General features: G+C 52.3%; 1 protein-coding gene across 2 annotated transcripts; it reads left to right on the top strand.

The window, feature by feature from the left end:
• Window positions 1–84: 84 nt before the first annotated feature.
• Window positions 85–25476, top strand: LOC122364566. 2 transcript variants are annotated; one of them, XM_043335078.1, is made up of 8 exons: window positions 85–119; window positions 841–1133; window positions 11587–11783; window positions 12146–12589; window positions 13122–13282; window positions 13722–13891; window positions 21947–22081; window positions 24135–25476. In XM_043335078.1, exons 2-8 carry the CDS (start codon window positions 850–852, stop codon window positions 24889–24891), a joined length of 2148 nt encoding a protein of 715 aa, XP_043191013.1. In that variant the 5' UTR covers window positions 85–119; window positions 841–849; the 3' UTR covers window positions 24892–25476. The 2 variants fall into 2 exon arrangements, with proteins under 2 accessions (XP_043191013.1, XP_043191012.1); XM_043335077.1 differs by lacking the exon at window positions 85–119 and having other exon boundaries at window positions 635–1133.
• Window positions 25477–25657: the final 181 nt, after the last annotated feature.

The following is a 25657-nucleotide window of genomic DNA, read 5'->3' as shown; positions in this document are numbered from 1 at the left end:
CTTGGACTTGGAGAAGCGTGCGTGCCGCGTGCCGAGCAAGGCTATAGAACTCCGAAAACTCCGAACTCCTATAGTGATAGGCGCCGAGCGTGCCGTTTATCTTGGAAGCGTGGGAAAATGCAAGAAGCATGAGGATTGTGGAGTTGTTCTGTTTGTTTTGTCCTTTTGTCTTTGGGCCTGTTCCAGCGCCTCCAGAAGAAATTCTTGACTGGAGGCTCTACCAGAGGTTTTACTGGAGGCGCTGGAACGCAATCTGGAGATTTCTGGAGATTGGCGTCATAGATACCAAAAGAATGACGATTGTTCTCTCTTGAAACGCAAAATTTGTTTTCAATTTTAGTTAAAAAGATAAATAAAATTATAGCAATGTAATTTTCTTTACATTCAAGTTGTAAAATAATCAGTCAGATGTCCTTTGTTTACATTCGTGATTGTCACATGTGCGCCATAATTGTAGACCAGAGCCTCCAGAGAAATTTGGACCTCTCAACTCTCTGGAGGCTACTGGAGGTTTCTGGAGCTTTGGCGAGAGCTTTCTGGAGCTTTCTGGAGGCGCTGGAACGCTCTCTGGAGGATTCTAGAGCTTTCTGGAGGTTTCTGGAGGTTTCTGGAGGCGCTGGAACAGGCCCTTTGTCATATAGGAAAAATAGGAAGTGTCATATAGTGTTTACGTAAACCAAAACTGTTGTTACGGGGTCCGGGGTCGTCGCGCGTGATGACTAGTGACGGCTAACTCAAGGCTGACTGCAAGTTGCCTTCTGGTCAAGACGGCGTTTACATTTTGTTAGGATTAAGTAAAGGCAGAGGCCAAGGCTGTAACATAAAGGCGAGGTGTTTGAGTCGAATGAGATGCCGCTTTCAGTGGAGGAAGCGGTTTCGTCGCCTGCCTTCAAGACCCAAGGATTTGTGAATGTTATAGGCACTAAAATTGACGATGAACTGAGGTTACGTGTAAACTTGTTTGAAAGGGAGGACTTTGAGAAGTGGAAAGTAATCTTCTCAGAGCTAACATGCTCAAGCTTGAATTGTGAGAAGCTATTGCCTGCTGGAAAAGGTCGCAAAGTAGTGTTTGGGCAGCGCCTGATATGCCAGCATGGCAGGAGACACAAAGGCATTAAGAAGACATATACAGGGTGAGTACAAAGGCAAACTGTTCATGTTAAAGCAGATTTTAGGCTTTGTGAAGGTATCAAAATCAAAATGACAGAAGACCAAGGGGTAGTCGTAAAGCAGGCGTCACACTTCTTTTTCCAACCAAGGAGAGGCGCTGTAGGTTAGGTTGTAGGTTTTAGGTGGTAGGCTTTAGGTTTTAGGTTGTATGTTTTAGGTTTGTAGGTTGTAGGTAAGGTTAGGTCAGGTTTGGTTAGGTTTGGTTATGTTTGGTTTGGTTTAGTTCAATTAGAAAGCATCTCTGGGTATACCGCCTCTCCTTGGTTGCAAAAAGAAGTGTGACGCCTGCTTTACGACTACCGACCAAGGCAGGTTATCAGGCATATTCTGGACTTGAGGCAGATGCCATTGATGTCACCAGTGCCAGTGGTAGGTAAAAAAACTCCTAGTAGGTTAACCCGCTTCCCGCTGGGGATCCTGGATTTCCACACCCTGCTTGTTGGGGGGGGGGGGGATGTTTGGACAGTGGACACCCCCTGCTAACTCAGCTCCTGGGCCACGTAGTGATACGGGAACGGTGGCGTATGAAAGAGTGTAAAATAAGGAAGAAATCACTTCAGTCACTTTTTTCGTCAGGTCAAAGATCAGGCCACCAGGGTTCATTGAAGGCCAAAATTTGTTGATTTGTAGGTTAGATGTCGACAAATTTCAACAAATCGATGCACAGCTCGAAAACTAATAAAGCTACAGCGCCGCGGAAAAGCGCATTTGATAGCCCTATTAACGCTCTTTCTGAGTAATTCTCTCAGAGTTGACCAACCGTCAACTGTTTTGCCCGCAGGGGGCAAAAACTGCCAAAATACCGCCAATTTTTTTTCCGAAAACCGTTTTTCTGCAATATTTTTTTTGCTCAAACCTTGCACAAACTTTCTTTTGCCAGCATCGTGTTCCTCTCGTCAAGACGCGTCGAATGAACTATCACTTGACCTTGAAAGGTCAATTTGAAAACTTGACCTCAGGTCAAGGTCATGACCTGACCGGTAAGGGTTGCATATCAGTCGATCCGTATCGTCGAGCCAAGCACAACTCCGGACACCGGAACCCGTTCCAGGCGACGGGTTCCGGTGTCGCCTGGAACTCGACGACACCGGTAATGAGATCGCGGGCTGGCTAGAACGCTCACGTTGGACAGCCCTCAACAACCAACGGAAAGCCCACCCGCGCCGGCTACGGGACCGGGCCGCGTATTCGCCAATAGTATTACACGAATCGGCCCACCAACTAGCGACATCTCTAGTGCGACGTCATAGCCATCCGACGTGACAATCATGCATTGAGGCCAGATTTGAGTTGAGACTTTTTTAATTGTATATGGCAATTCAATTAACAGTGTGTCGTCGTAGCCGAGTGGTTAGAGTCTCGGTGTGATGAATGAAAGGTCGATGGATCGATTCCTGCTTTAGCGGTTCTTTTCTAAGAAGTCTGTTTTAGACACGCATTTTTGGCCCTTAGGCCCTAAGTTCGCACGCCAATATCGTACGCCCAACAAATCTATGACAAGTATTCATCTGATTAAGGAATAAGTTGCAAAAGAACTGCAGTTGCAGTCTGTACCTGAAATACGAATTGTGTTACGGTACTGTCGATACTGTCGATCCCCTGGTGGCAGAAATGTTAAAGTTATAGTTAAGGCATAGCTCCTATAGATGACGCCTTTGACGGCTGAAACTGATAATCTCGTCCCCTGATTACGCTAACAGCTATGGGCCCAACTTTTTTGTGCATGGTGATTCTTACATGAAAACTATCTAATTGCATGCTAACCAGCGTGCGATTTTTAGCTTAGTTTTCGCTACTTTTAGGTACTTTACCTTGCCAAGTGCCACCTACTTTCAAAAGGTCAGCGCCACCCCTGTCATATCCAGCAGGAGCTGCGTGCTCGGTGCTATCACCCATTGGCAGTGAGAAATATTGATCAATGGTCATCGCCCAGCACCATTTGTCTTTCCATTGGCTACGTTCGCATAGTATGCACTATGCATTAGTGATGTCAATTGTCAATCACAGAAAAGCAGAACACCGATACCAAACCAAATTCAAACAAAAATCATTGGAAAATACCGAAACCGAACCAATCGGTTGGACTGCAAATATTTCTGTTAGGTATGCAACATATTCATTTGAAGAATGCTTACCTCTGATTTCTTAGGTGCACGCCGTTGCAAATGTATCCAAAAAAACGCACAATGACAGATAACACGAAAATTGATGTCGCCGAGTGGATTCGAACCATCTACCTTCTTATCACCATTTCGGTACTCTAACCACTGCGCCACGGCGGCAACCCATACGTCGGAGTTTAAATGTCGTTAATCTAAAACTTAGCTTCAATAGACTCCACCAAGGGCGATGACCGAACGTATGACGCCACGCTGACGTCACTCAAGAGGCACGCTATTGGTCGGGCCGATTCGTGTAATACTATTGGCGAATACGCGACCGGGCCACTGACTGCCCAGACGTTGCGCTCTGCCACCAGAACCTGGCGCTGCGGAGCACCTGAACCATCGGCACAGATCTCGGCAGTGATCACCTCCCCCAGGTGGTCCAGACCGCGACGAGCGGCGCCCGCCCTCGCCGCATCAGAAAGACCAGATGGTCCTGGCAGAAGGCGGACTGGATACAGTTCACCAGCGGCTGCGAGGCGGCCTTCTCTGCCCTGCCTCCTGATCTACCTACACCAGGGCCTCGTCTAAGGAATTTTCACTGGGGGGGGGGGGGGGGGGGCAGAGACTTAAGGAGCCAAACCTAGGGTACCCCAAATCCTGTTTTCTCGCCGGATTTAGGCCACTTATTTTTTCATCACAGCCCTGACACCATGAATATTTTTTAACAAAAAAAAAGAAGAAAATAGTAGGCAATCCGACCCATACTTTTATATGTAGGTATTAGTTTGCAGCCTCCTCACATTGCCCCATCAGACAGTAATAATCACACTTATCGGTGTTGAGCGTTTGTTTGAGTGGTGTTGAGCGTTTGTTTGAGTGGCAGTGTCTTGTCTAAGGAATTTATATGCCGAGCCTTATGTCGAGGGCCCACACGCATATATTTATTTTGCCAACCACATCGGTTTCTGATGGGCCCCGCCGACTTCTGAGCGCTCGATGCCGAGCTCTGAGGGCTTATACCAGCTTCTGGACCCACGTCTTCCTCTATGGTAGCCCACACTGGTTTTATATGATTCATACCAGGGTCAAGCTGAGTGGAGACCGTATTTTTCCCACGTAGGGCTCCCTCAGACCAGTGTAATGCCGGTGTATCAACTTTATCGACTTGGAGACTGATGGCTTCTCAGGTGGATTCTCCGTCATCGCCGTGGATCTCCGACACAGCCTTAAGGTCGTCAGAGGCTATAAACTAAACAAAAATGAAGATTTTCCCGTGTAGTAGTGCAATTTGAGGCGAGGCCCGTCGGGACCCTAAGTGGCTGGTATTTGCCCTCCGGGACTCCATGCCGACTTCTTTAGATAATCCAGCTGTCAGTTCCCGTCCCCACAGACAGACCACCAATCTGCGCCTACGTACGACCACCACGGGATCCTGCTTCATTACGATTAGGAGCTACTCTAGCCGCACACCGGTGACCGTCCGGCGTCCAGCCAGAAGTTGGACGCCGCATAGTGAGGACGACGATAGGCAAAAACAAGAGATTGACGCCCCGAGGACAGAAACAACAGATTGATACTTAAAGGAGAATTTGTCGGTAGAGCGTTGGACTCCGCGTGGTGAGGGCACGCGTCCCGGTTATAACAGTCCGGGTTCGAAGCGCGACAAAGTCGCTCGATGTTTCATAATATGAGCCTCCTGGCGAGTATGGTTGCGGTTGGTGGCAGGCCGTAACCAGTCGAAGTCAGTGAGGGGACCGGCCGTGCGCGGCTATGTGCATACGTAAAACTTTGGGCTCTAAATTCTGCCATAGGTCAGGAATTGCGCGATCGGAGGGTAGAGGGCAGGGCCAACGCAACAAGCTCTGTTTGTGAATCCTTCCATTCAAAAGGTTCGGACTAAATTTATAAAAAAGAATATCCGAGACACGGAGTTAGGCGCCTGAAAAGACGAAATGTAACGTACTGCTGAGCGAAAAAAATGGTGAAGGTCAGGTAAACAAAATAAACACTTGATAACAGGCCTATAAGTAATCGGGTAGGCATCAATGTGCTCACATTGCATCCATGTTTCGTTTACACATTTGCTTTTATGTGCTCTGACGCCTCGAACTAAAAATTCGTTTGGCTTTTGGCTTTTGCCGGCCCCCCCCCCCAGTAGTGACTTTTTGCCCTGACTGGGGGGGGGGCAGGCCGATGACTGCGGGGGTTCGGCCCCCCAGTTAACATGTTAGACGAGGCCTTGACCTACACTCACCCTCGCCGAGAGAGTGGCAACCATAATCACGTCAGAGAGCACGCGTGCCATCTCCCACGGCGCTCGCGCCGACCCGAAGCCCTGGGCCTGCGATCCTGAACTGATCGATGCGATCTCGGCAAGGCGAGCAGCACGGGCAGAGATGACTTCTAATCCCTGTCCTGCAACAAGAGAGAGGTGGAAAGATGCAAAGAGGGCGGTCGCCGCAGCAGAAGAGTCGGCCAGAACCAGGACCTTAAGAGACTTCGTCTCTAAGGAGCTAAACCGGCCCACGAGCATCGGGCGCGTCTCCAAGATTCTTGGGAGGATGGAGGGCGCCGTACCTGAGTCCCGACCGGGACAGGCAATCAGCGGGACTGTGGCAAATTAGCCATAGAGGACCGTGCGAAAGCCAACGCCTTCGTCGGGACATGCGCAGCGGTGAGCAAGCAGGTCCGCTGCCCGAAACGAGACCGGCCCGTGAAGAAGGAACTGGCATCCCTGAGGGACAACGGCTGCACATGCCTCGACACTAAAGAAGAGGCGTGCGCCCCCCTTCAGCATGAAGGAAATGGGAGCCCAGATCCGGGTGCTGAAGTCCAGGAAAGCGCCCGGCCCGGACCAGGTGTGCACTGAGCATATGCGGCATCGCGGCCCCACAGCCAAGTCCGTACTGCTGCGCCTGATCAACCAGACCTGGGTAGACGCCACCATACCAAGCGCGTGGCGGAGGGCCACCATCATCCCGATCCTGAAGACCGGCAGGAACCCACAGTCCGTGACGTCATACCGCCCGATAGCCCTCACCAGCCACGTGGCAAAACTGGCAGAACGGATGGTTGGCGCTCGACTCAGCCAGATCGCCGAAGCGAGGAACCTGATCCCTGCCGAACAGGTGGGCTTCCGGCGCGGAAGATCGGTGGAGGAAAACCTCGGCCGCCTTGTGGAGACCGTACAGGACGGCTGGAACCGACCCCGCCCCGCTGGTCGCCCTACCGAGGGGAAGACGGCGGAGAACGCGCTGGTAGCGCAAGACTTCAGCAGAGCCTATGACAAGATCGACCACCGCATGCTACAACTTAAACTGCTCCGTCTCCAGCTCCCCCTATGCATGGTAAATTGGATCTTCCAGTTCCTCCGTGACCGACGCGCCAGGGTCGAAGTGAACGGCTGCCTCAGCGAGGAGCGCCCCTTCAGAGCGGGCCTCCCTCAGGGTTCGGTCTTGGCACCGACCCTGTACACCCTGTGGTCGGCCGACCTGGTGAGCGACCTGAGGAGCGTCCCTGGTACCAGCGTATTCATGTACGCTGACGATACCGCCACACTGAGCGGTAGATGCCGGATGGAGACGGCAAGAGAACGAGCCCAAATCGCAGCTGACACGATGGTCAGATGGGCCAACAGGTGGAAGGTGGTGATCGCCGGGGAGAAGACCCAGGCCCTGGTCCTCTCCCAGTGGTCCCATAACGCCAAAGACTTCCAGATCAAGGTGGCCGGAACATCGGTCAAAGGATCCCCGCACCTGAGACTCCTAGGAGTCACTTTTGACAGACTCCTCCACTTAGGGGAACATTGCAGGAACCTGCGCCGGAAAGTGAAACCCAGGACGGCCCAGCTGAGGAAGCTGACTGGTCGCAGCTGGGGCCTCCAGGAGGCGCAACTACGGACCGTTGCCAACGGATACGTTCGGGGCGCCCTGGAGTACGCGGCAGCGGCGTGGCTCCCGGCGGCGTCTGAAGCTCACGTCGAGCTGATCGAACGCGAGCTGCGAGCGGCGGCTCGTGCGGTCACTGGCTGCACGGCCTCGACCCCGACTGCGCTGCTGATGGCCGAGGCCGGCATCCCGCCGGCGCGAGTGCGATGCCCGGCGCTGGCCGCCCGCATGGTGGGCTTGGCCGCCTCGCTGCCCGGCGACGACCCGCTCCGCGCCGTCGGAGAGATGCACGTCGCGCCCCGCCTGAGGACGACCACCGGATGGCGTGAGGTCGGCCACCGCGCCCTGGCTTGGACAGGCGCGGCCGACGTTAAAGTGGAAGGACGCCCTACAAAGACTATCCCACCGTGGGACCACTATGGAGAAGCTGTGACTTTCTGCCTGGACGTCGGCCCCGGCTGCCAGAGAGCGGCCCCTGCGCACATACGGAGGGGAGCGGCAGAAGCCACACTGGAACATCTGCCGCCCCGCGCCACCTGGATATGGTCGGACGGCTCGGCAGAGGGAGGCGTCTCCCAGGGCGGGGGCGGTGCCACAATCACTCTCCCGTCGGGAGAGACTTGGGAGGTTCGAGTCCCATGTGAACAGGCATGTAAAGATGTGTACAGGCAGCGTGAAATTGGTGCAGAAAAAGTCGCAAAAAAGTTTCAGGGCGATTGCATGCATGCACTGCATGCACTGCAGGGCGTATCATTGGTTATTGAAATCGCGAATCGTTGGCAAGAGGAAGCTTTAAAGACCAAAACCAACGGAATCTTCGATTTCCTCGCTTTGCGCCCGTCCACCATAAGGAAGGGGCTCAAACTGCCGTCTCCCCCCCCCCCCTTGGTTGTGCCCTTGGCACACCGTCACAGTCATTGGCTAGCATTTTATTATTATCATTATTATTCCAACCATAGGCGGCGGAACGGGGGGGGGGCCGTGCCGCCCTTGATTTTGGCACTTTAACCCTAGCCGGCCGAGGGGGGGTGCCGCCCCCCCCCATAGGGTTTTAGCGATAGCTCCGAACACGCTGGCGATAGAGAGCTGAAACTTGGCATACCTGACCTTTGGTTCAAGCCGGATCTTTTGACACCAACCGCATTTTTGGGTCAGGTCAGGTCACTGACCTATGACGTCATAAGTGAACCTCTGCACGGTCTTCAGATGTCGCAACGCCCTCACTGCCAGAGGAGATGTCACAGGGAAATGAAACTTGCAGGATCTAGTATCCATTATGAGTCTCACAACTTCTATATCTCGGATTTTTCCTAGAGGTCATATGAGGTCAGGTCATTTTCGTGACTCACCTTTATAAGTCAATGGGGAAAAATGAAAACTGCTATTCTGGCGCCGGGAACGATCTCCAACTATCTCAAGCACACAGAATCGTGATGTGATGTACGTACTCCTTGCAAGGTAAATGCGTCACTTTTGCAGTGTTGACCTTGCGTGACGTCATGTATGACGTCATCATGGTCATATCAGTTTTTCGTCAATAACTTTTTATCAAATTGAGCTAGCGAGTGGGGAAAGCCACCAATGGACTCAGGAAGACCTGCCGAATCGAATGATATGCGACATGACCTCTTTAGACCAACTTCGTGACCTGGGGGTGCTGACCTGACCGTAACCTGAGGTCAACACCCAAAGTTGATCTGACCCGATTTAAAAGTATATCATTCGACGCGCCTGAGCGAGGCGAACACGATGCTGCCAAAATCACGGCTCTGCGGCTGTTTTTTGCGAAGTAATTCACCAAAAACTGAACCGTACCTTGGGGCACTTGACCTGACCTCAGAGGTCACCGGTTGACCTAGGACCTTAACCCGCGCACCGACGGGGGGGGCGGATATCCGCCCCCCCCCCCTGAGGTTTTTCGCGGATAGCGGGAAAACCGCGGCGCTACGAAATTTGGTATGACTATTCTCTCATCAATTTTACACATGGTGTGCAAGTTTGAACCTCTTAACTTTTAAGGTCAGGTCACCAGGTCACTTTGAATGACCCAACCTCAAGTCACTTTTTTGCAACTTTGTCACCGTGCCAGAGCTACAGTAGATGTCGGAGGCCTTTGAAAGTCGCAGGATGTTATTAGGTCATTAGTAGCTACAATTTGTATATCTCGGAATTTTGATGTCGGTGACCTAAGGTCAGGTCAATTTCGCGACCTCCCCATTATAAGTCAATGGGGGAAAAATCAACTCCCTGTTTTTACCACTAAAACGGGTCGGAATGGCCCCATATACCATACATGACTTCACATGCGATCAACCTTCACTACCTTGAGGTCTGTTTTGCTGTTGGGCAGCTGTAAGGTCATGTGACGTCATCAAAGGTCACCAAAGGTTTTTTGCCAATAACTCCTTACAGGAACAAGATACAGCCGCGCGAATGGTCCCATTGTGTTCAGCTCGTCAAGACGCATCGAATGATATACATGATGACCTCGAGGTCACGTGACCTGAGGTCAACCTTTGACCTTGACCTTTCGAGGTCAACATATATATCATTCGATGCGGATTGACGAGAGGATCACGATGATGCCCTTAGTTTGTTCCTATCTTGACTACTTCGAAAGTTATTCGAGAAAAACCCTCTCCATATCTAGCGCCGCCATTTTGACTTTTTCGACCCCTGTGACGTCATCTTTGACCTGACCTGAAAATGACCTTAGTAAAAATTGTAGACCTTGTCCGTGCGTATCCGATGCCGTTTACCGCTTGTCGCTATCTTGCTTCGTTCTCGAGATCTAAGGGGGGGGGGCGGTCATCCGCCCCCCCCCCGTCGGTACTAAGTTGGCGCAGACCCCCGTCGGTGCGCGGGTTAACCCGCGCCCTGCTGGGGGTCATGGATTTCCACGCCCTGCTGGGGGGGGTGTTTGAACACCCCCCCTTCTAACTCGGCTCCTGGGCCACGTAGCGATACGCGGAAGGCGGCGTTCGAAAGAGCGTCAAAAATAATGAGGAAATCACTTCGGTCAATTTTTTGGTCAGGTCAAAGGTCAGGTCACCAGAGGTCATTGAAGGCAAAATTTCGCCGATTTCCAGGTCGAATGTCGACAATAACTCGCATAACTCGGGAACCAATAGAACTACAGCGCCGCGGAAAAGCGCATTCGATAGCCCTATTAACGCCCTTTCTGAGTAATTCTCTCAGATTTGACCTAACGTCAACGGTTTTGCCTGCAGGGGGCAAAAACTGCAAAAATAGCCGATTTTTTCGGAAACAGTTTTTCCGCAATAACTTTTGACCCAAGCATTGTACGAGCTTACTTTTACCGGCATCGTGTTTCTCTCGTCAAGACGCATCGAATGAACTATAACTTGACCTTGAAAGGTCAACTTGAAAATTTGACCTCAGGTCAAGGTCATGACCTGACCGGAAAGGGTCATGTTGCATATCAGTCGATCCGTATCGTCGAGCTGAACACATCTAAGGCGTTTTCATCGCTCTAGCATGCCTCTATCAAAAGTTATTTGCGAAAAACTGTTAGATACCATTCGTGACCTAAGATGACCTCAGGGCATAAACAGGGGTCACGGACACCATTTTCATGTTCAGTGTGTCTAAACCACTTGTAATTCAGTGTTTGGGAGTGTTTATAATGTCTTTCGTCCAAAACAGGCGCATTTCAATTTTCTCCCATTCATTGACTTATAATGGGGAGATCGCAAAATTGACCTGACCTTAGGTCATCGATATCAAAATTCTGAGATATACATTTTGTACATGCTATTGCTCTTAGCAATCGCTGAAAGTTTCAAAGCGATCGGTCACTCGGTGTAGCTATGACAGACATTGAAACTTTTTATGAGGTGAGGTCACTTCAAGTGACCTGGTGACCTGACCTTGAATGACCTTGGTCTGAAATTTTCACAACATGTGTAGAATTGATGTGTGATAAGGTGTACCAAAAACGGCGGCGCTCCGCGCCGCCGTTTTTGAGATATTCGCGAAAAACCACAAGGGGGGGTGTTCAAACACCCCCCCCCCCAGCAGGGCGCGGGTTAAAATAGGGTACCAATCTCTGCGTCTCGTAACGGTGCACACGCTCGTTTTTTTCCGTGACGCGCTAGCTCCACCAGGGGCGAAACGGCGAGGGGGTCGTACCCGCCCCCCCCCCCCCCTCGGCCGGCGCGTATGTAGAAAACCAATAGGTCCGGCGAGGGTTAACACGGTCTCCTCCTTGGTTGTGCCCTTGTTCTATGCTCAATGGGGGGTTGCATGGAAAGAATGTAACCAAAAGTCGGGGGTGCTAGATTCCAACGTAGTTCAATGTCTCTGATTATAGTTGTTGTTATGAGTTGTGGTATTTTGGTTGACATCGCATATATTGTGTCTAATTTAATATTTAAGCCTTATTTTCATCTTCCCGGCAGATGTACTTTCCGAATGATTGTCACTATCAAGCCCGTGAACAAGCACACCCTCAAGAAGGACGAAACAGTGGCAACCCATCCCGGTCTCATTCGGATAGTGGGATGCCACAACCACACCACTACGGGCGAAGCGGCTCTGAAGGAGCTGCGTGTCCTGCCCAGCGTCGCACGCAGCTTTAACGAGTACTTTGAGCAAGGTGGGTACCGAATTAACCCGGGGGGGGGGGGGGTTATAAGTGTTATACCTAGATCTCGTATGCTGATAAGTAATAAATGTTGACATTTGTTGGCTGTGCCGTCTTACTTGTAGAATATTTTGTCAATACCATTGAAAAGTATGTAAAAGAAAGTGTGTTTACTTTCTCATCGCGCCTCAATATAACATTAACTGTCATGTTTATTGAGCCAGCTTATGAATACACAAACTAAAGCAAATACATGAAATGCATCATTCCTTTTCCTGTTTTGTTTTCGTATCCATATAGTGACGCAATAAACATACCTTTCTGTCTTTTATAATCCATATGAACTGCCAGTTTGCCCGTTTTTTTTTTCTCAGGCATGGGTGCTACTGAAGCCGCTCGCCATCACAGCAGGAAACGGGCGGCTGAGGGAGACGCACTAGAGGTGGCTCGGAAGGACACGAATCCAACGAGAAGAGCTGTGGATTACATGCTGCAGTTGTGGAAAAAGAACAAGCACAGAGGGCAAAACGACGCTGACGTGATCCACTCGCTGAAGAGATACGCCGCGGCCCATCCCGAGCTCTCCATTGACATGCTGCAAACTGACGAGCATTTCTGCGTCTCGCTGGTCACGCCCTTCATGAAAAGAGCCCACAAGGAGATCAGAGAGGCGGGGGAAGTGGTGTACGTGGACGGGGCCGTGTCGGTGGACGGACTCCACACGTGTGTCCGTCCGCTGCTCTGCGCCACTCCGGCCGGCGCCGCGCCCCTGGGCGTCATCTTCACATCAGCACAGGATGAGGCGTGCCTAACAGCAGGTGCGTTTTAATCGGTACACTTAAGTTAGAGTAGGAAATCACAGCTTTAATTTGCTCGTGTCTGTTTCGATTTTAGTGTGGCTTGTTTATGGATAAACAACTAAATGTTCACCGCCGTCCGAACGGGAATCTCAGGTTATCAGGGGAATTCGGATGCGAGAAGTTGGCGCGTTCAACAAACTCGACACAGTCAGTCCCAATCACTGACTTCAATTGGCTGCGGCTGCTCCCACCAACCGCAGATCAAGCCCGTCAGGAGTCTCGTTTGTCGAGCACCGGAGCGACTCGAACCCGGGCTCTCGCCACAGTGAGTCCGATGCTCTAACCAGCTGAATTACGGGACACAGGGATGTTGTAGTCTAAAATGGACCCGTCTAAGTTATAGCGACAGATGGGCATCCACTGCGGGCTATAGCTATTACATAACAAATCGAATGGAATGACATGTCCCTTGAATTTTATTATCCTTCGAGAAAGACAGTTTTTCACACCCCATCATTTTGCGAAGATATAACAATTCATTCTCTTTTAGGGTTCAAGCTGCTGCAGAAGTCGTTGGGAGCTGATAGCTTCTTCGGCAAGGGGAGGCCGGACTGTTTGATGACGGACGACTCCGCGCCGGAGTGCAGCGCGCTGGCGGCCGTCTGGCCCGAGTCGCGGATGTTTCCGTCTGTCTGCCACACGCTGCGGCAGGTAGGGCCACTTCGTGAAACGCTCTAATGCCATCGGGACACGTGAAAAGCTCAGAGCTTTTTTAGATATGCTTGATTTAGAGATGACATTTTCTGACTTGTCATGGGAAGGTCGCGAAAAGTATATAAGTATGTGTGTATGCATTAGCCTATGCCTAAAGCCATTTTGATTATCTGAAACGGGGAGGCTGTATGAGTAATAAATTCGCAGCGTTTAGCTCATGAATTTTGTTAGAGCGGTTCAACTATAATGCAATGACATAATGACTAATGCAATGACTAATGCAATGACATGTAATCATGGTAATATTGCATTGGTGTGTACCGTGTGCCTTCTTAGCGACGAAGTCCCTGTCAAACGAACAAAGTTGTAACCGTGAGGTTTATGAATAGGTGTCAGGTGTGGTACCAACATGGCAAGTATTTCTTTGTGCCGTTAGGTGTGGCGATGGCTCCAGGACAACAGGCACGGCATTGACAAGGATCAGCGCCAGCAACTGCTCAGTCTGACCAGGAGCCTTGTGAACGCCGGATCGCCAGCGAGCTTCTCGGCCATCTGGGAGACATACCTAGCAGATTCGATGGCCCAAAGCTGTGATTCCTTCATAAGGTAAGCTAGTTACGAGCGAGCGAGCGCAGCGAGCGAAGCGAAGTCTTTTCAATATAACGGAAAAATCTCAGTATGAGCGGCCCGGCCCGGCCGGGCCTGTAACGCTTTTGAGAGGCGTATATCTCAGCAACCGCTGAACCGAATGACCTGCGGTCTTTTTTGCTGGGTAGCCCCATCCCTTCTACCCCGTAATTGACTACTTTTGATACATCTCAGTGACCGCCGTGGCACGTGCCACGTGAAAAGTCAAGGGTGTTCAAGCAGTTTTGCAAAATTAATGATTTTGAGAGGCCCATATCTCAGCAGCGGCTTGAGCGATTGTCGCGGTCATTTTTATAGGGTAGCTGCATCCCTTCTACCAAAGGTCGGATACTCTTCATCTATGTGAGTGACCCCCACTGCACGTGCAAAATACAACAATAAGAGGTGCCAAATTTGTTCCCATTTCAGTAACTCGGTAATTACTGGGGCGATTTCGCTGAAACTTGGCATACAGGTAGGCACCCACCAGGCAATGCATTCCTATGTGTTGCGGTTAGGGTGCTACTGCACGTGCGCACGTGCAGGGGGCGTTTCCAGATCTCGAGAACGGCTGGGCCGATTGCGCTCAAATTTGGTACACGGTTGGGGACCGGTTAGTAGGGTGCCGTGCAAAAGTCATTTTGGACCCGTTTGCACGTGCGCACGCGCAGAATGCCGCTTCCAGATCTCAGGAACGGCTGGGCCGATTGCGTTCAAATTTGGCACACCGCTAGCGACCGGTTAGAAGGGTGCTTTGCACGAGCCCGTTGGAAGTACCCTCTCGCCCTTCTGCACGTGCAGGGCTCACTATCTCGCTCGCTCGTTCTTCGCCCAAAACCCCGCAGGGGGCTGACCGTGGTCAGAGCTGCTGCTTAGCCGGGGTCATCTGGCTCCGGCTGTGCGGCGGCTGTGACTTCGGCCAGTAAGGGGAGTAGCGCCCCCTCGGCCCCAGCTTGACGCGCGTTTTGACCTGGACTTGCCTTGCTTACTGGATGGATTGTCTGCAGGATTGGCCCCGCAGGGGTTGGCAGTGGCCGGGGTCGCTGTTGGACTGGATTCCTTGGGCCTTTGCCCCGCGGCGGCCCTGGCCTCGGCCTGCAAGGGGAGTAGCGCCCCCTCGGCCCCAGCTTGACCCATGCTTGCTTACGACTTGCTTTGATCGCTGGATGGACAGATGGTACGGTCCGACTTTTCTTGGTTTTCGTGGTTTTGTTTCTCTTGAGCGGTCTTTGTCTGCTTTTGCTTGCTTCTCACTGGATGTCCGCGTTTCGTTCGATCACAGCTTTCTGATTCTTTTCCTACCTTTTTCGTTGTTTTTGCACCCGCAGGAACACAGCCGAGTTGGGCTAGGGTAAGGGGAGTGGCGTCCCCTCGGGTACCAGCCGGTTTTACTAGGCTAGGCGAGCCGACCCGTACCCCAGGACAACGGGATCCTGGAGGTTGAGCCCCCCACCGCGCGGAGCCAGTCGCGGTGGCTGGGCAACACGCCTCTTTGGCCCTGAGTTCTGTAAGGGCGGGATACTCAGTGGGGCGCCGCACTTGAGGAGCCATTCCCAGTCGTGATGCCGCCGGGGGTGGTGTCTGAGTGGTGTCGCCGGCGGGGTTCGGGCACTTGTGCTCGTCCTCCGTCGGTGGGAATGATCTGGCGCTGCCCCTGGCGGTGACTCGGCGAGGCGTCAAGGGAGGAGGCGGTATCCGACCGTGGGGGGTGGTGAGTCTCTCTCTCCCCCGCGGAAGGTGCCGCCAAGTCCCGTACAGTCAGCTCGGCCGTCCCAGGCCTTGTAGCGGCGCCGTTGCGGAGCGTCGGCGGCCGAGCTGGCGGAGACCAACTCACACTGCATGGATTCTGAACTCCCTCCCCCGACCCCTACCTCGACCTCGACCTCAACCACGACCACCTCGACCTCGGCGACCACTTCGACCTCGGCGACCACTTCAACTCCGGCCCCGCCCGGATGTCCTCGCCCCCAGACCTCGACTGAGGCAACCCCTCGGCCACCCGGTGATCTTGGGAGGCCGCTGCCTCACTTTCTGCTCATGAGCTCAACCGATCAGGATGAGTCTGGCCAGCCCGTGCCGCTCAAACTCAATCCGTTTCAAAGAGAGCAGGCACTCTCGCCTCACTGTCAGCCTCAGCGTGTAACCCAACGCCCAGACGGGACCCTGGAAATCCACCTGACGAACCAAACTGAGATCCGGAATATGCTTGCCCTCAAAGAAATATCATTCAAGGCACGTGATAAGCAGGTCCGCAAAATAGAGGTCAAAGTTGAGCCACATCCGTTCAAAAATTCAGTGCGGGGAGTGATCACATGCCCGGACCTCCGCGGCGTGGCGGACGACGAAGTCGTGGACGGAATGGAAGGGCAAGGTGTCACCCATGCCCGCCGCATCCGCCGTAAGGTGAAAGGATCTCTTATGAACACCGACTCAATCGTTTTAACTCTGAACCGCCCCACCCTCCCGCGGGAGGTCAAGGTTGGCTATCTTGTGGTTCCCATTCGTGCCTTTCTTCCGGATCCAGTCCGATGTTTCAAATGCCAGGCCTTCGGGCACGTCTCCTCGAAGTGCCGGGGAACACAGCGCTGTGGGGTCTGCTCAGCTGAGGGGCATGGCTCTGACGCTTGCCAATCGGACAGTGTCAAATGTGCCAACTGCGGTGGCCAGCACCGGGCATGGCACCGCAAATGCCCTAAGTTTGTGTTCGAGGCTGAGGTGCGCGCATTGATGACGAAGGAGAACGTCTCCTTTCGCGAGGCGCGGGACAGGGTGCGACAGCGCACTCCCGCACCTTCGCTTTCATACCGAGATGTGGCCGCTCGGCCACCCCAACCTGCTGCAAGCCGGGTCGCCGTCGGACCTGGAGTGAGTGGTGCCCTCAGGAAGGCCGGCAATCTTCGCCAGCTTTCTGTAGCAGAGCTGATCCAGCTCCTCTCGGGGCTCATTGAGGATGACACCCCGCCGGCTCCCGCAGCCGATTCTGTGCCAGCAGCGCCTGCTGCTGATACACGTTGCCGGGCAGAATCTGAGGATGACTGGACCGTTGTTCACCCACGGCGCCGCCCGTCGAGGCGCCAGTCTCCAACAGCCACTGTACCACCATCTCCGGGATCTGACAGGGCGATCAGCCCAGCAGTGCTGGAAACCCTGAAGCGGGGAGAGGAGGAGCGACGGGCGAGGGACGCCAAACGTGCCAGACTGGCCGAGAAGGCCAAGGAGGGGAGGCCGTCCCCAGTGGTGAACGCCCCGGCCGGCTCTCCGGCCATGCCCCCTCCCCCTCCCCCGCCTCTCCCGAGGCGGCCCCCTCCGCCGTCCCTTGGGGCGGCATCCGGAACCCTCAGCGTGCCGGATCCTGCACCCAGCCCCCCAGGCTCGGTGCTGGCCGAACGCAGGCGTTCGGCCAAGCGTGGTCCCCCGTCGCCGCCAGAGCAGGGCCCTGGCCGGGTGCGGTTTGGCAACCGAACCGTTTCAGGCCCTGTGGGACCTCGGTCCCAGTCTGCCGACGGCCGACAGAGAACTAGCCACGCGAGGATTCAATACGAATCCTCTGGGGAGGTGATTTTCTAGTCGTCTTTCTACTCAATCTTTTAAACAGTTTTATCGCCTTCTTGGGCTGTTTTACGTCTGGACGGGCTTTTAAAGCGCTTCTGCGCCTCTTTTACTGTCTTCTCCATGCAGAGTTTCTTACAGTGGAACTGTAGAGGACTCCGCAGTAGCCTTGTTGATTTACAGACGGTGATCCGTCGCGACTGTCCTCTCCTGGTCTGTCTACAGGAGACGAAGCTGAAGCCAGAGCATCACCTACATTTCAAAGGGTATTCCATTTTCAGGAAAGACCTGGATACCGACTCAGTTGCTCACGGTGGTGTTCTCGTGGCTGTCAGCCATAGAGTTTCGACGAGACCAATCCCGGTCAGATCCCCACTTCAAGCGGTCGCTGTTCGGGTGGCTCTCGGTCACCGGGAGCTAACCTGTTGTTCACTGTACTGCCCACCAGGGGAGTCTCTCCCTGTGCAGGATCTTCGTATGTTACTGGCAGAGCTACCTCAGCCAGTTTTGATTCTAGGCGATTTTAACTCTCACCACTCTGCATGGGGATGTCAGACAGTTTGCACCCGTGGTCGACTTTTAGCATCTTTTATTGGCGATGAGGACTTATGCGTCCTTAACTCCGGTGCTCCAACTCATTTTACTCTACCTTCTGGCCAGACATCAGTTCTAGATCTCAGTCTTAGCAGTCCGCAGCTCGCTCCTCTTCTCACGTGGCGCGTTGCTGCGCACCCAATGGGCAGCGACCATTTTCCGATCTGGCTGGACCTCCGGGAGCATGGCTCAGTTGGCTGTCGGCCACCCAGGTGGAACTTAACGAAGGCAGACTGGACCGAATTCGAGGCGAGACTGACAGAGTCATTCTCAGATGTTCCAACATACAGTTTGTCAGTCGATGATTTCACGTCCAAACTCGTCGAGGCTGCCGAAGCCTGCATACCCCGCAGTTCCGGTATGCCCCGACGACCACCAGTTCCGTGGTGGAGTGATGCCTGTTCTGATGCAATTCGTGCCCGAAAGCGTGCCTACCGTGCCTTTCAGCGGAATAGTTCCACGGCCAACATGATAGCTTTTAAGAGAGCCAGAGCGGTTGCCAAGCGCACTATCAAAGAGGCCAAGATCTTATCTTGGAAACGATATGTCAGCACTCTTAATCGTTTTACTCCAATCGGCGAAGTATGGTCGCGCATAAAGCGCATCACGGGCCGGCACTCCTCTGTACCCTTACCCGTGCTGAAGGTGGATGGAAGGGACATCATGGAGCCAAACGCCGTTGCTTCGGAGATAGGCCGCGCCCTCTATCGGCGGTGTGGTGATGAGTCCCTCGACGAATCCTTTGTCAGGCACCGCTCGTCTTGTGAAGCTTCTGGGGTCAATTTTAGCACCTCCGACGTTTTGAGCTACAACGATACTTTTACAATGGTTGAGCTCAAGTCAGCTATAAGCTGTCTTAAATGTGTCGCAGAAGGCCCGGATTCTGTCCACAATGAGATGCTTCGCCATCTCCCTCCGGTTGCTCTGGATGCTCTCCTTCAGCTGTTCAACCTCCTATGGATGACGGGTGTTTACCCAAACTCCTGGCGGGAGGCAGTTGTCATCCCTGTTCTAAAAGCAGGGAAGAGCGGTTTGGACCCTCTGCACTACCGCCCAATTGCGCTCACATCCGCCGTTGGAAAGCTGTTGGAAAAGCTGGTGAATATCCGACTTACCTGGCATCTGGAGCGGCACGGACTTCTTGCCAATTCTCAGTGTGGTTTTAGAAAGCACCGGAGTACTGTCGACCACGTTCTTACTCTTGACTCAGTTGTCCGCTCGAATTTTAAACAAGGTCGTCAAGTAGGCGCCTTGTTCTTCGACATTGAAGCAGCGTATGATACCACTTGGCGATTCGGTATCTTACAGAAGCTGCATAAGCTAGGCATTCGAGGCACGATGGGTCATTTTCTAAGCAGTTTTCTTGGTGATCGTTTCTTCCGTGTTCGTGTGGGCAACCAGTTATCTGAGCGGTTCGCCCAGATTAATGGAGTCCCACAAGGCGGTGTGCTCAGCGTGACGCTTTTTGGTGTCATGATCAACGACATTGAAAAGGTCCTCTCTCCAGCCATCGGCCGCGCTCTTTACGTCGATGATTTCGCTATTTGGTGCAGTGCGGCGTCGACTCGATCAATGGAGCGACAGCTGCAGATGGCAGTTGCTCGAGTGGAGGCATGGGGCAAGGAGAACGGCTTCCGGTTCTCCTCTGCAAAGACGGTAGGCATGCAGTTTTCCCGTAAGCGTCGCCCCACTGCACCCATGGTGGTGAGGCTCTACCGTGAAGCCATACCAGTGGTTGCGGAGGCCAAGTTCCTTGGCATGACTCTTGACTGCCGACTCACATACCGAAGTCACATAAAGTGTCTCCGTGACAGATGTCTTAAAGCTCTTGACATTCTGAAGTGTGTCGCTCGCATGTCCTACGGCGCTGACCGTAGTACGCTACTCCTTCTTTATCGGTCTCTGGTGCGGTCCCGTCTGGACTATGGATCTTTTATCTATGACAACGCTGCATCCTCATCCAAGCTTATCCTTGACACTGTCCACCACGCAGCGATTCGCATTGCGACTGGTGCTTTCCGAACTACTCCTGTCGTCAGCTTGTTAGCTGAGGCGAACGAGCCCCCTCTGGCCTTACGAAGGCAGATGTTGGGCATGCGATACGCCATCAAACTTCGTCAGTTCCCTTCCCATCCTGCTCACGGACCGGCTTTCTCCAGGTCGCTCTTAGCAGTCTTTGATGGCGACGAGAGGAGCCGCTCTCGAGTTTTCTGCACCCGAACGGCCGATCTCCTCCGAGATTGTGGCCTAAGCACTCGGGACATCATGCGAGTTGTTATCCTGCCTGAACCGCCTTGGAGGTTATCTGTCCCCTCTGTGGACCTAACCCTATCAGGCACACGGAAAGACCAAATTCTGCCTCTGGCCTTCAAGGCGAAGGCATTGGAACATATTGAATCATATTCAGGCCATGCCGTGGCATACACCGATGGGTCCAAGTCGGACCTCGGTGCTGGCTGTGCCTTCGTCTGCGGCGACGCTGTGCGATGTTTTACTTTATCTAAACATGCATCCGTTTTTACCTGCGAATTGGTCGCCGTCCTCAAACTTCTATGTTTTATCCAGATTCATCCCGCTCGGTCATATCTTGTCCTCTCCGACTCATTGAGCGGACTCCAGTCCTTGACACAATTCTATCCACTTGACCCCCTCGTACAGGAGATTCTTCTCCGTTTGACGGCTCTCGACCGAGAGGGTACCTCAGTGACTTTTTGCTGGATTCCCAGCCATGTTGGTATAGCTGGCAATGAGCGGGCGGACCGTGCTGCAAACCATGCGGCGCGGCAGCCCTGCTCCCGCCGGTTCCCTCTACCGGCCAGGGACTTTTTCCCTACGGTGAGCTCACTCTTCCGCGGAAAGTGGCAGGAGGCTTGGAGCAAATGCCAGACAAACAAGCTGCTACGCATCAAACCGGGTTTGGCAACCTGGCTGTCTGCGTCACGCAAGTCGCGTCGAGAGGAGGTCATCCTCTGTCGGCTTCGCACAGGACACACTTTCGGTACCCATGGACACCTTATTGGCGTCGGCCCAAGACCTGTTTGTGCGAGATGTGGCGACAGACTTTCCGTCCGACACGTTTTTCTGGAGTGTCCAAGACTGGAAGCTGAGCGGCTGAAATTTCTGGGCCTGCGCGGGGCCCAGCTTTCTTTGAGAGCAGTCTTAGGTGACGAGTCCTCTTTGCTTGACTCTTCTCGCCTCTTTTCGTTTATTGCGGCCTCCGGCCTTCAGGTGATTTTTAACGCCCGACACTGAGGAAGTCAAATAAGAAATGGGCGCGATATAGCCTCGCAGCTGGTGCGCCCTGTCACTCCAAATCATCATCATCTTCGCCCAAAAGGCGTTTTACTGGTGTTATTATTATTACGAGCGAGCGCGAAGCTTACATCGTCTCACATTCTCAACCAATTCCGATAGCACTCCATTCTTTGAAGGCCTGCTGTACCCACTAGCAGATCGCGCCTGCCAGCTCCGTCCTGAATGCGTAGCGCCGTCCTTCAGGGCTGTCCCTCCGGTTTTGGAAAAAAATCACATAGCGCCAGATATGGTGAGCGGAGGATTTCAAATCGTTTCAATGCTACAAATGCAGATACAAATGCAACAAAAAAAGCAGACTCTGATGGCAGCCATTTCGTTCAGTGTGCTAACAAAACACTCCGATGGAGCGACGAACATGTTTGTTAAATCGCGTCCACTCACCGCATGGAGGTTCAGGCCCAGCAGGTCGTAAGAGCGTCTGACCTGTACATGAGTGTTAGCAAGCAGGCCATGCGCGTCAATGCCGCTGTCAAGAAGCGCTCTCACGAGATTGAGTTGTCACACTCAATCGTGAGGGCCTGTGTAAATGCAGTTACTTTCTGAATGCACCACTTACCCTGTGGTCTGCCCCAACAGGTACATGGGAGAGCTCATGGAGCGACGAGCAGAGTGGGCCCTGGCCTTCAGAAGCTGCGAGGTGCTCCGAGGACACCGCAACTATAACTTTGCGGAGGCTTCAGTGTGTGTGCTCAAACACATCGTCCTGAACAGGTCAGAATAACTCTTGACTCTTGAGGGTCAGGAATTCTAAGTGTAACTTGACCAAAGGTTACGAGCATAAAAATCCGAGATACCTTTCATGACTCATGTCCTCTGTTTCTTAGCATTTAGCAATTATTAGAAGGTTTAACCCGCGCCCCACTGGGGTCTGTGTATAACACGCCCTACTGGGGGGGGGGGCTATTCATAGCCCCCCCCCCCTCCTAACTCCGAAACTACTGGGCCGATCGTCAAAATTCAAACGGCGTCTGATAGCCCCGGAAAAACTGTCGAGCGAAAACTAATTTCATTGACCTCGAGGTCACCGATGACGGCACAGGTCAGGTCAAAGTAAAAATTATTAGCATCTTGGCTTGTTCACATTTTGGGCTCTGGCCGCCGTCTTACAAGTCAGATCAGGCTGATTTTTGGTTTCCACACTCGTGAACAGATGCTCTAGATACGTTGAGGGTACCAAACTTGTACTTTGATTTTCAGGTCAGGGTCAGGTCATCACAGGTCACGAAAATATTATATCATGCGTCGGTCACGTGACACATGTTTTATGGTCCATTTAGGCCATATATTTCGAATTTGATGTCGTCTGTGTCATTTGAGGTCATTTTGAGTCGAATGCAGCTTAGGTCAGGTCACTTTCAGGTCAAAAAAGGTCAAATTTTGAAGCTAAAATTTTTCAACAAAAAAGGTGTCTATTGGATGCAGTTTGAGCTCAGGAACACGATGGTGCTATTTATATTGGCGTACGATGTCAAATACGTGCTGAAAAATTGATTTGAAAATTAATACTTGTGAATTTTTTACAATAATGCGTAAAACTTGGCCATTTTTGAAGATATTTAGCTAAAACTTGCTAGAGTTAGTCATAATAATGCGTTATATCACATATATTCCGGTTTTTTCGAAAAGTCAAACACTTTCTGAAAAAAAAATGTAAAATTATAAATTTTGAATATTATTATATAAAATTTTCGAAATTTTCCAAAATTTTGAAAATCCGAGATAGCAGTTTGATAGCGCGGTCAATTCTGAGTCCCTTCATGCAAAGAAATTGGATCTAGCTTAAAAACTGAGCTCTTGGGAGCGATTGCCGTGGTTCAATGTTTTGCGTCGAAATCGGACGAACATGACGTCACTCTGACGTCATTTCCGGCCGACCTATGGTAGCTACGAAGTTCAAATTTTGACACAAGGTGTCAAATTGATGCAGCCGAAGGTACTGGAAGTTTGGCGTCGATCCGCCAAGCGGTTTGGAAGTTATTGCAGAAAAACGGGAGGGGGGCTATAAATAGCCCCCCCCCCCCAGTGGGGCGCGGGTTAATGCATTTGTTCATTGTACGTATATAAGAGTGGATGACCTTGCAGCTAAAAGGGGTTTTCATGAATGAGGTGACGGAACTCATGGCACCAGTCAATGAGCTTGAATTAGTGGCTGCCTAAGGTAAATTGTGGTTAAAGATCTGCCTTGTGCTGAGCAAATGCATCATCAACCACTGGGGGGGGGGGGTGACTTCCCCTAAAGACCCGATCATTGACATAACGCCGATGACAGTTTGTATGGGAAGAAATGCACACTTGACCCTCGGCTGTCCCGCCCCCCCCCCCCCCTTCCTGGCCTGTCTTTGCGCCTTTTAGCACCGGATAGGTTCACTACTCGCTCGAATTAACCAACGTCATCTACTAACGCCTCTGAGACGGCGACAGACACAGACTCGGCTCGCCCAAAAACCCCATTAAACATACAAACAAACACCTCAGACACGACATGCTTTCTCGTTCATAATGACGATGATTTGCAGTGGCAGGGCACATCAGCAACAAGCTAATATCGCGATTCTTCTTGTCCTTATCCTCGTTAATAAGATAATCAAGGTTTGTTAATAGAACATAATAGAGAGGGAGGAAAATGGCACGCCATAACAGCGAATTTGGTAACAGGGACATGTTCTACACTGCTGGTTTGGATCTTTGTACCACGTACCATAAGGGTAAAGAGAGAACAAATTATATTGTAACATCACTTCTCAATTATTTGTCATTTTCACAGGTCGTCGAAGGCGGAGAACGCCTGTCAACTCGTGCTGTTAACCGAGGAGTGGGACGCCCTCGTGCGGCAGCGGCTGGCAGACGTGGCCCTCGGGCGGCGAGGGAAGAAAGCGACCGCCTGCGAGGCCACCGCCGGGCACCAGGGCTATGACGTGGTGCAGACAGAAGGTGGGGATGGCAGCTTCAAAGTGAAGGGCGAGGGCGATGACACTCAGGTGTACGATGTGGACCTCCAGACCGGCTGGTGTTCATGCACCAAGGGCCAGACTGGAGCCGTGTGCCAGCACCAGACCGCGTGTGCCGAGCACGCCATGACGAGGCTGCCGAAGGGGTACGTGGGTACCAAGGAGCGTCTCCGGCGGCTGGCGGCCGTGGCCACGGGCGAGGAGGCGGCACCGACGGAGGATTTCTTCGCCTCCCTGTTTGAGCAGCATGACTCTGACGGTCCGAGTGACGCTGCTGCTGATCCAGGCACCACTGACGCTGCGTCTGACCCTCCCTCGGCCGATGAGGCCATGGATGCGGCATCGGAAGACGACGCTGTGAACGTCCAGCCGAATCCTCGTCAGTCGCTGATGGCACGGCCGAGCTCAGCTGTCGTGGACGCGCTTCTGTCGGCGTTTGGAGACAAAGTCCGGACTCTGGGAGACGGCATGACGGAGGAAGGCGCCAGACAAATGACCAGTAGGCTGAAACGGATGCGCACAAGCGCCCAACTGAACAGCGCACTGTCCCAGTTTGGCGACGGTGTTGCATGAACGATACCGGCTCACTTTTATCGCCAAAAGGCGGGATGGATGCCGAGGGGCGTCATAGTCATCGCCACTGGTCACCTGTCTGTCTTCAAGAGCAGTGAAACTGAGGAACAGGGCACAGAGCATAGTAGCCAGCATAACGTTACACCAAGTAAGTGTCGAGTTCTACGAAAGTACCCAATCAGTGAATATTCTCGCGTGGTTTACAGTGTTTACCAGACCAGATCATTAACATTGGTGCATTGCTTCCTTGTGTTTCTTAAACGTGTTGAGTCTTTCAAGTGTGTAACGTGGTGAATTTTGTAAGATGATGTTATGAGTGCAACCGTTTTGTGAACCGTATTCCACCAGCAGTGTAGATACATGAAGCGTAGTGAAGTGAAGAGGTGTAGACACGTGGAGCTTCTGTGTGCATGGTCCGTAAAGCATTGGGAGAGAATGCGTGTTGCATGTCCATTGTGCTATTTGCACATGGTCGATACTGGTGACTGAGGATAGTCGATATGTTATGCCATGCAACCATTGGTGAGCCTCGTATTCGTTGTGTTTCAATAAGGATGTGAATAAAACATACGTGACTATGAAAAAGCGTAAAAACGGCGGCGTATAGCGCCGCCAAATTTTGCATACCCTCTGGGGTATCCTTTTGGACATTTCCGGAAATTTTTTGGTCCCAGTTATTTCAGGTCAGGTCATCAAGCCACAAAAACCGGTACATGTTCGAGGTAAAATTGGATTTATTTACCGGCAACGGAATCACAAAGTTTTT

This window comes from Amphibalanus amphitrite, unplaced genomic scaffold (genome assembly GCF_019059575.1).
Source record: "Amphibalanus amphitrite isolate SeventyFive unplaced genomic scaffold, NRLGWU_Aamphi_draft 000683F_arrow, whole genome shotgun sequence".
Taxonomy (NCBI): domain Eukaryota; kingdom Metazoa; phylum Arthropoda; class Thecostraca; order Balanomorpha; family Balanidae; genus Amphibalanus; species Amphibalanus amphitrite.
The sequence above is the reverse complement of the archived record's forward strand: the minus strand, read 5'-3'. Positions and strand labels throughout refer to the sequence as shown.

What these genes read in the sequence shown, in the direction of transcription:
- LOC122364566 (XM_043335078.1), top strand. Translation starts at nt 850, where the DNA reads ATGCCGCTTTCAGTGGAGGAAGCGGTTTCGTCGCCTGCCTTCAAGACC. An exon ending in TAACGAGTACTTTGAGCAAG is followed by an intron (nt 11,784 to 12,145) that starts GTGGGTACCGAA and finishes TTTTTTTCTCAG; the next exon opens with GCATGGGTGCTACTGAAGCC. An exon ending in AGCTGTGATTCCTTCATAAG is followed by an intron (nt 13,892 to 21,946) that starts GTAAGCTAGTTA and finishes CTGCCCCAACAG; the next exon opens with GTACATGGGAGAGCTCATGG.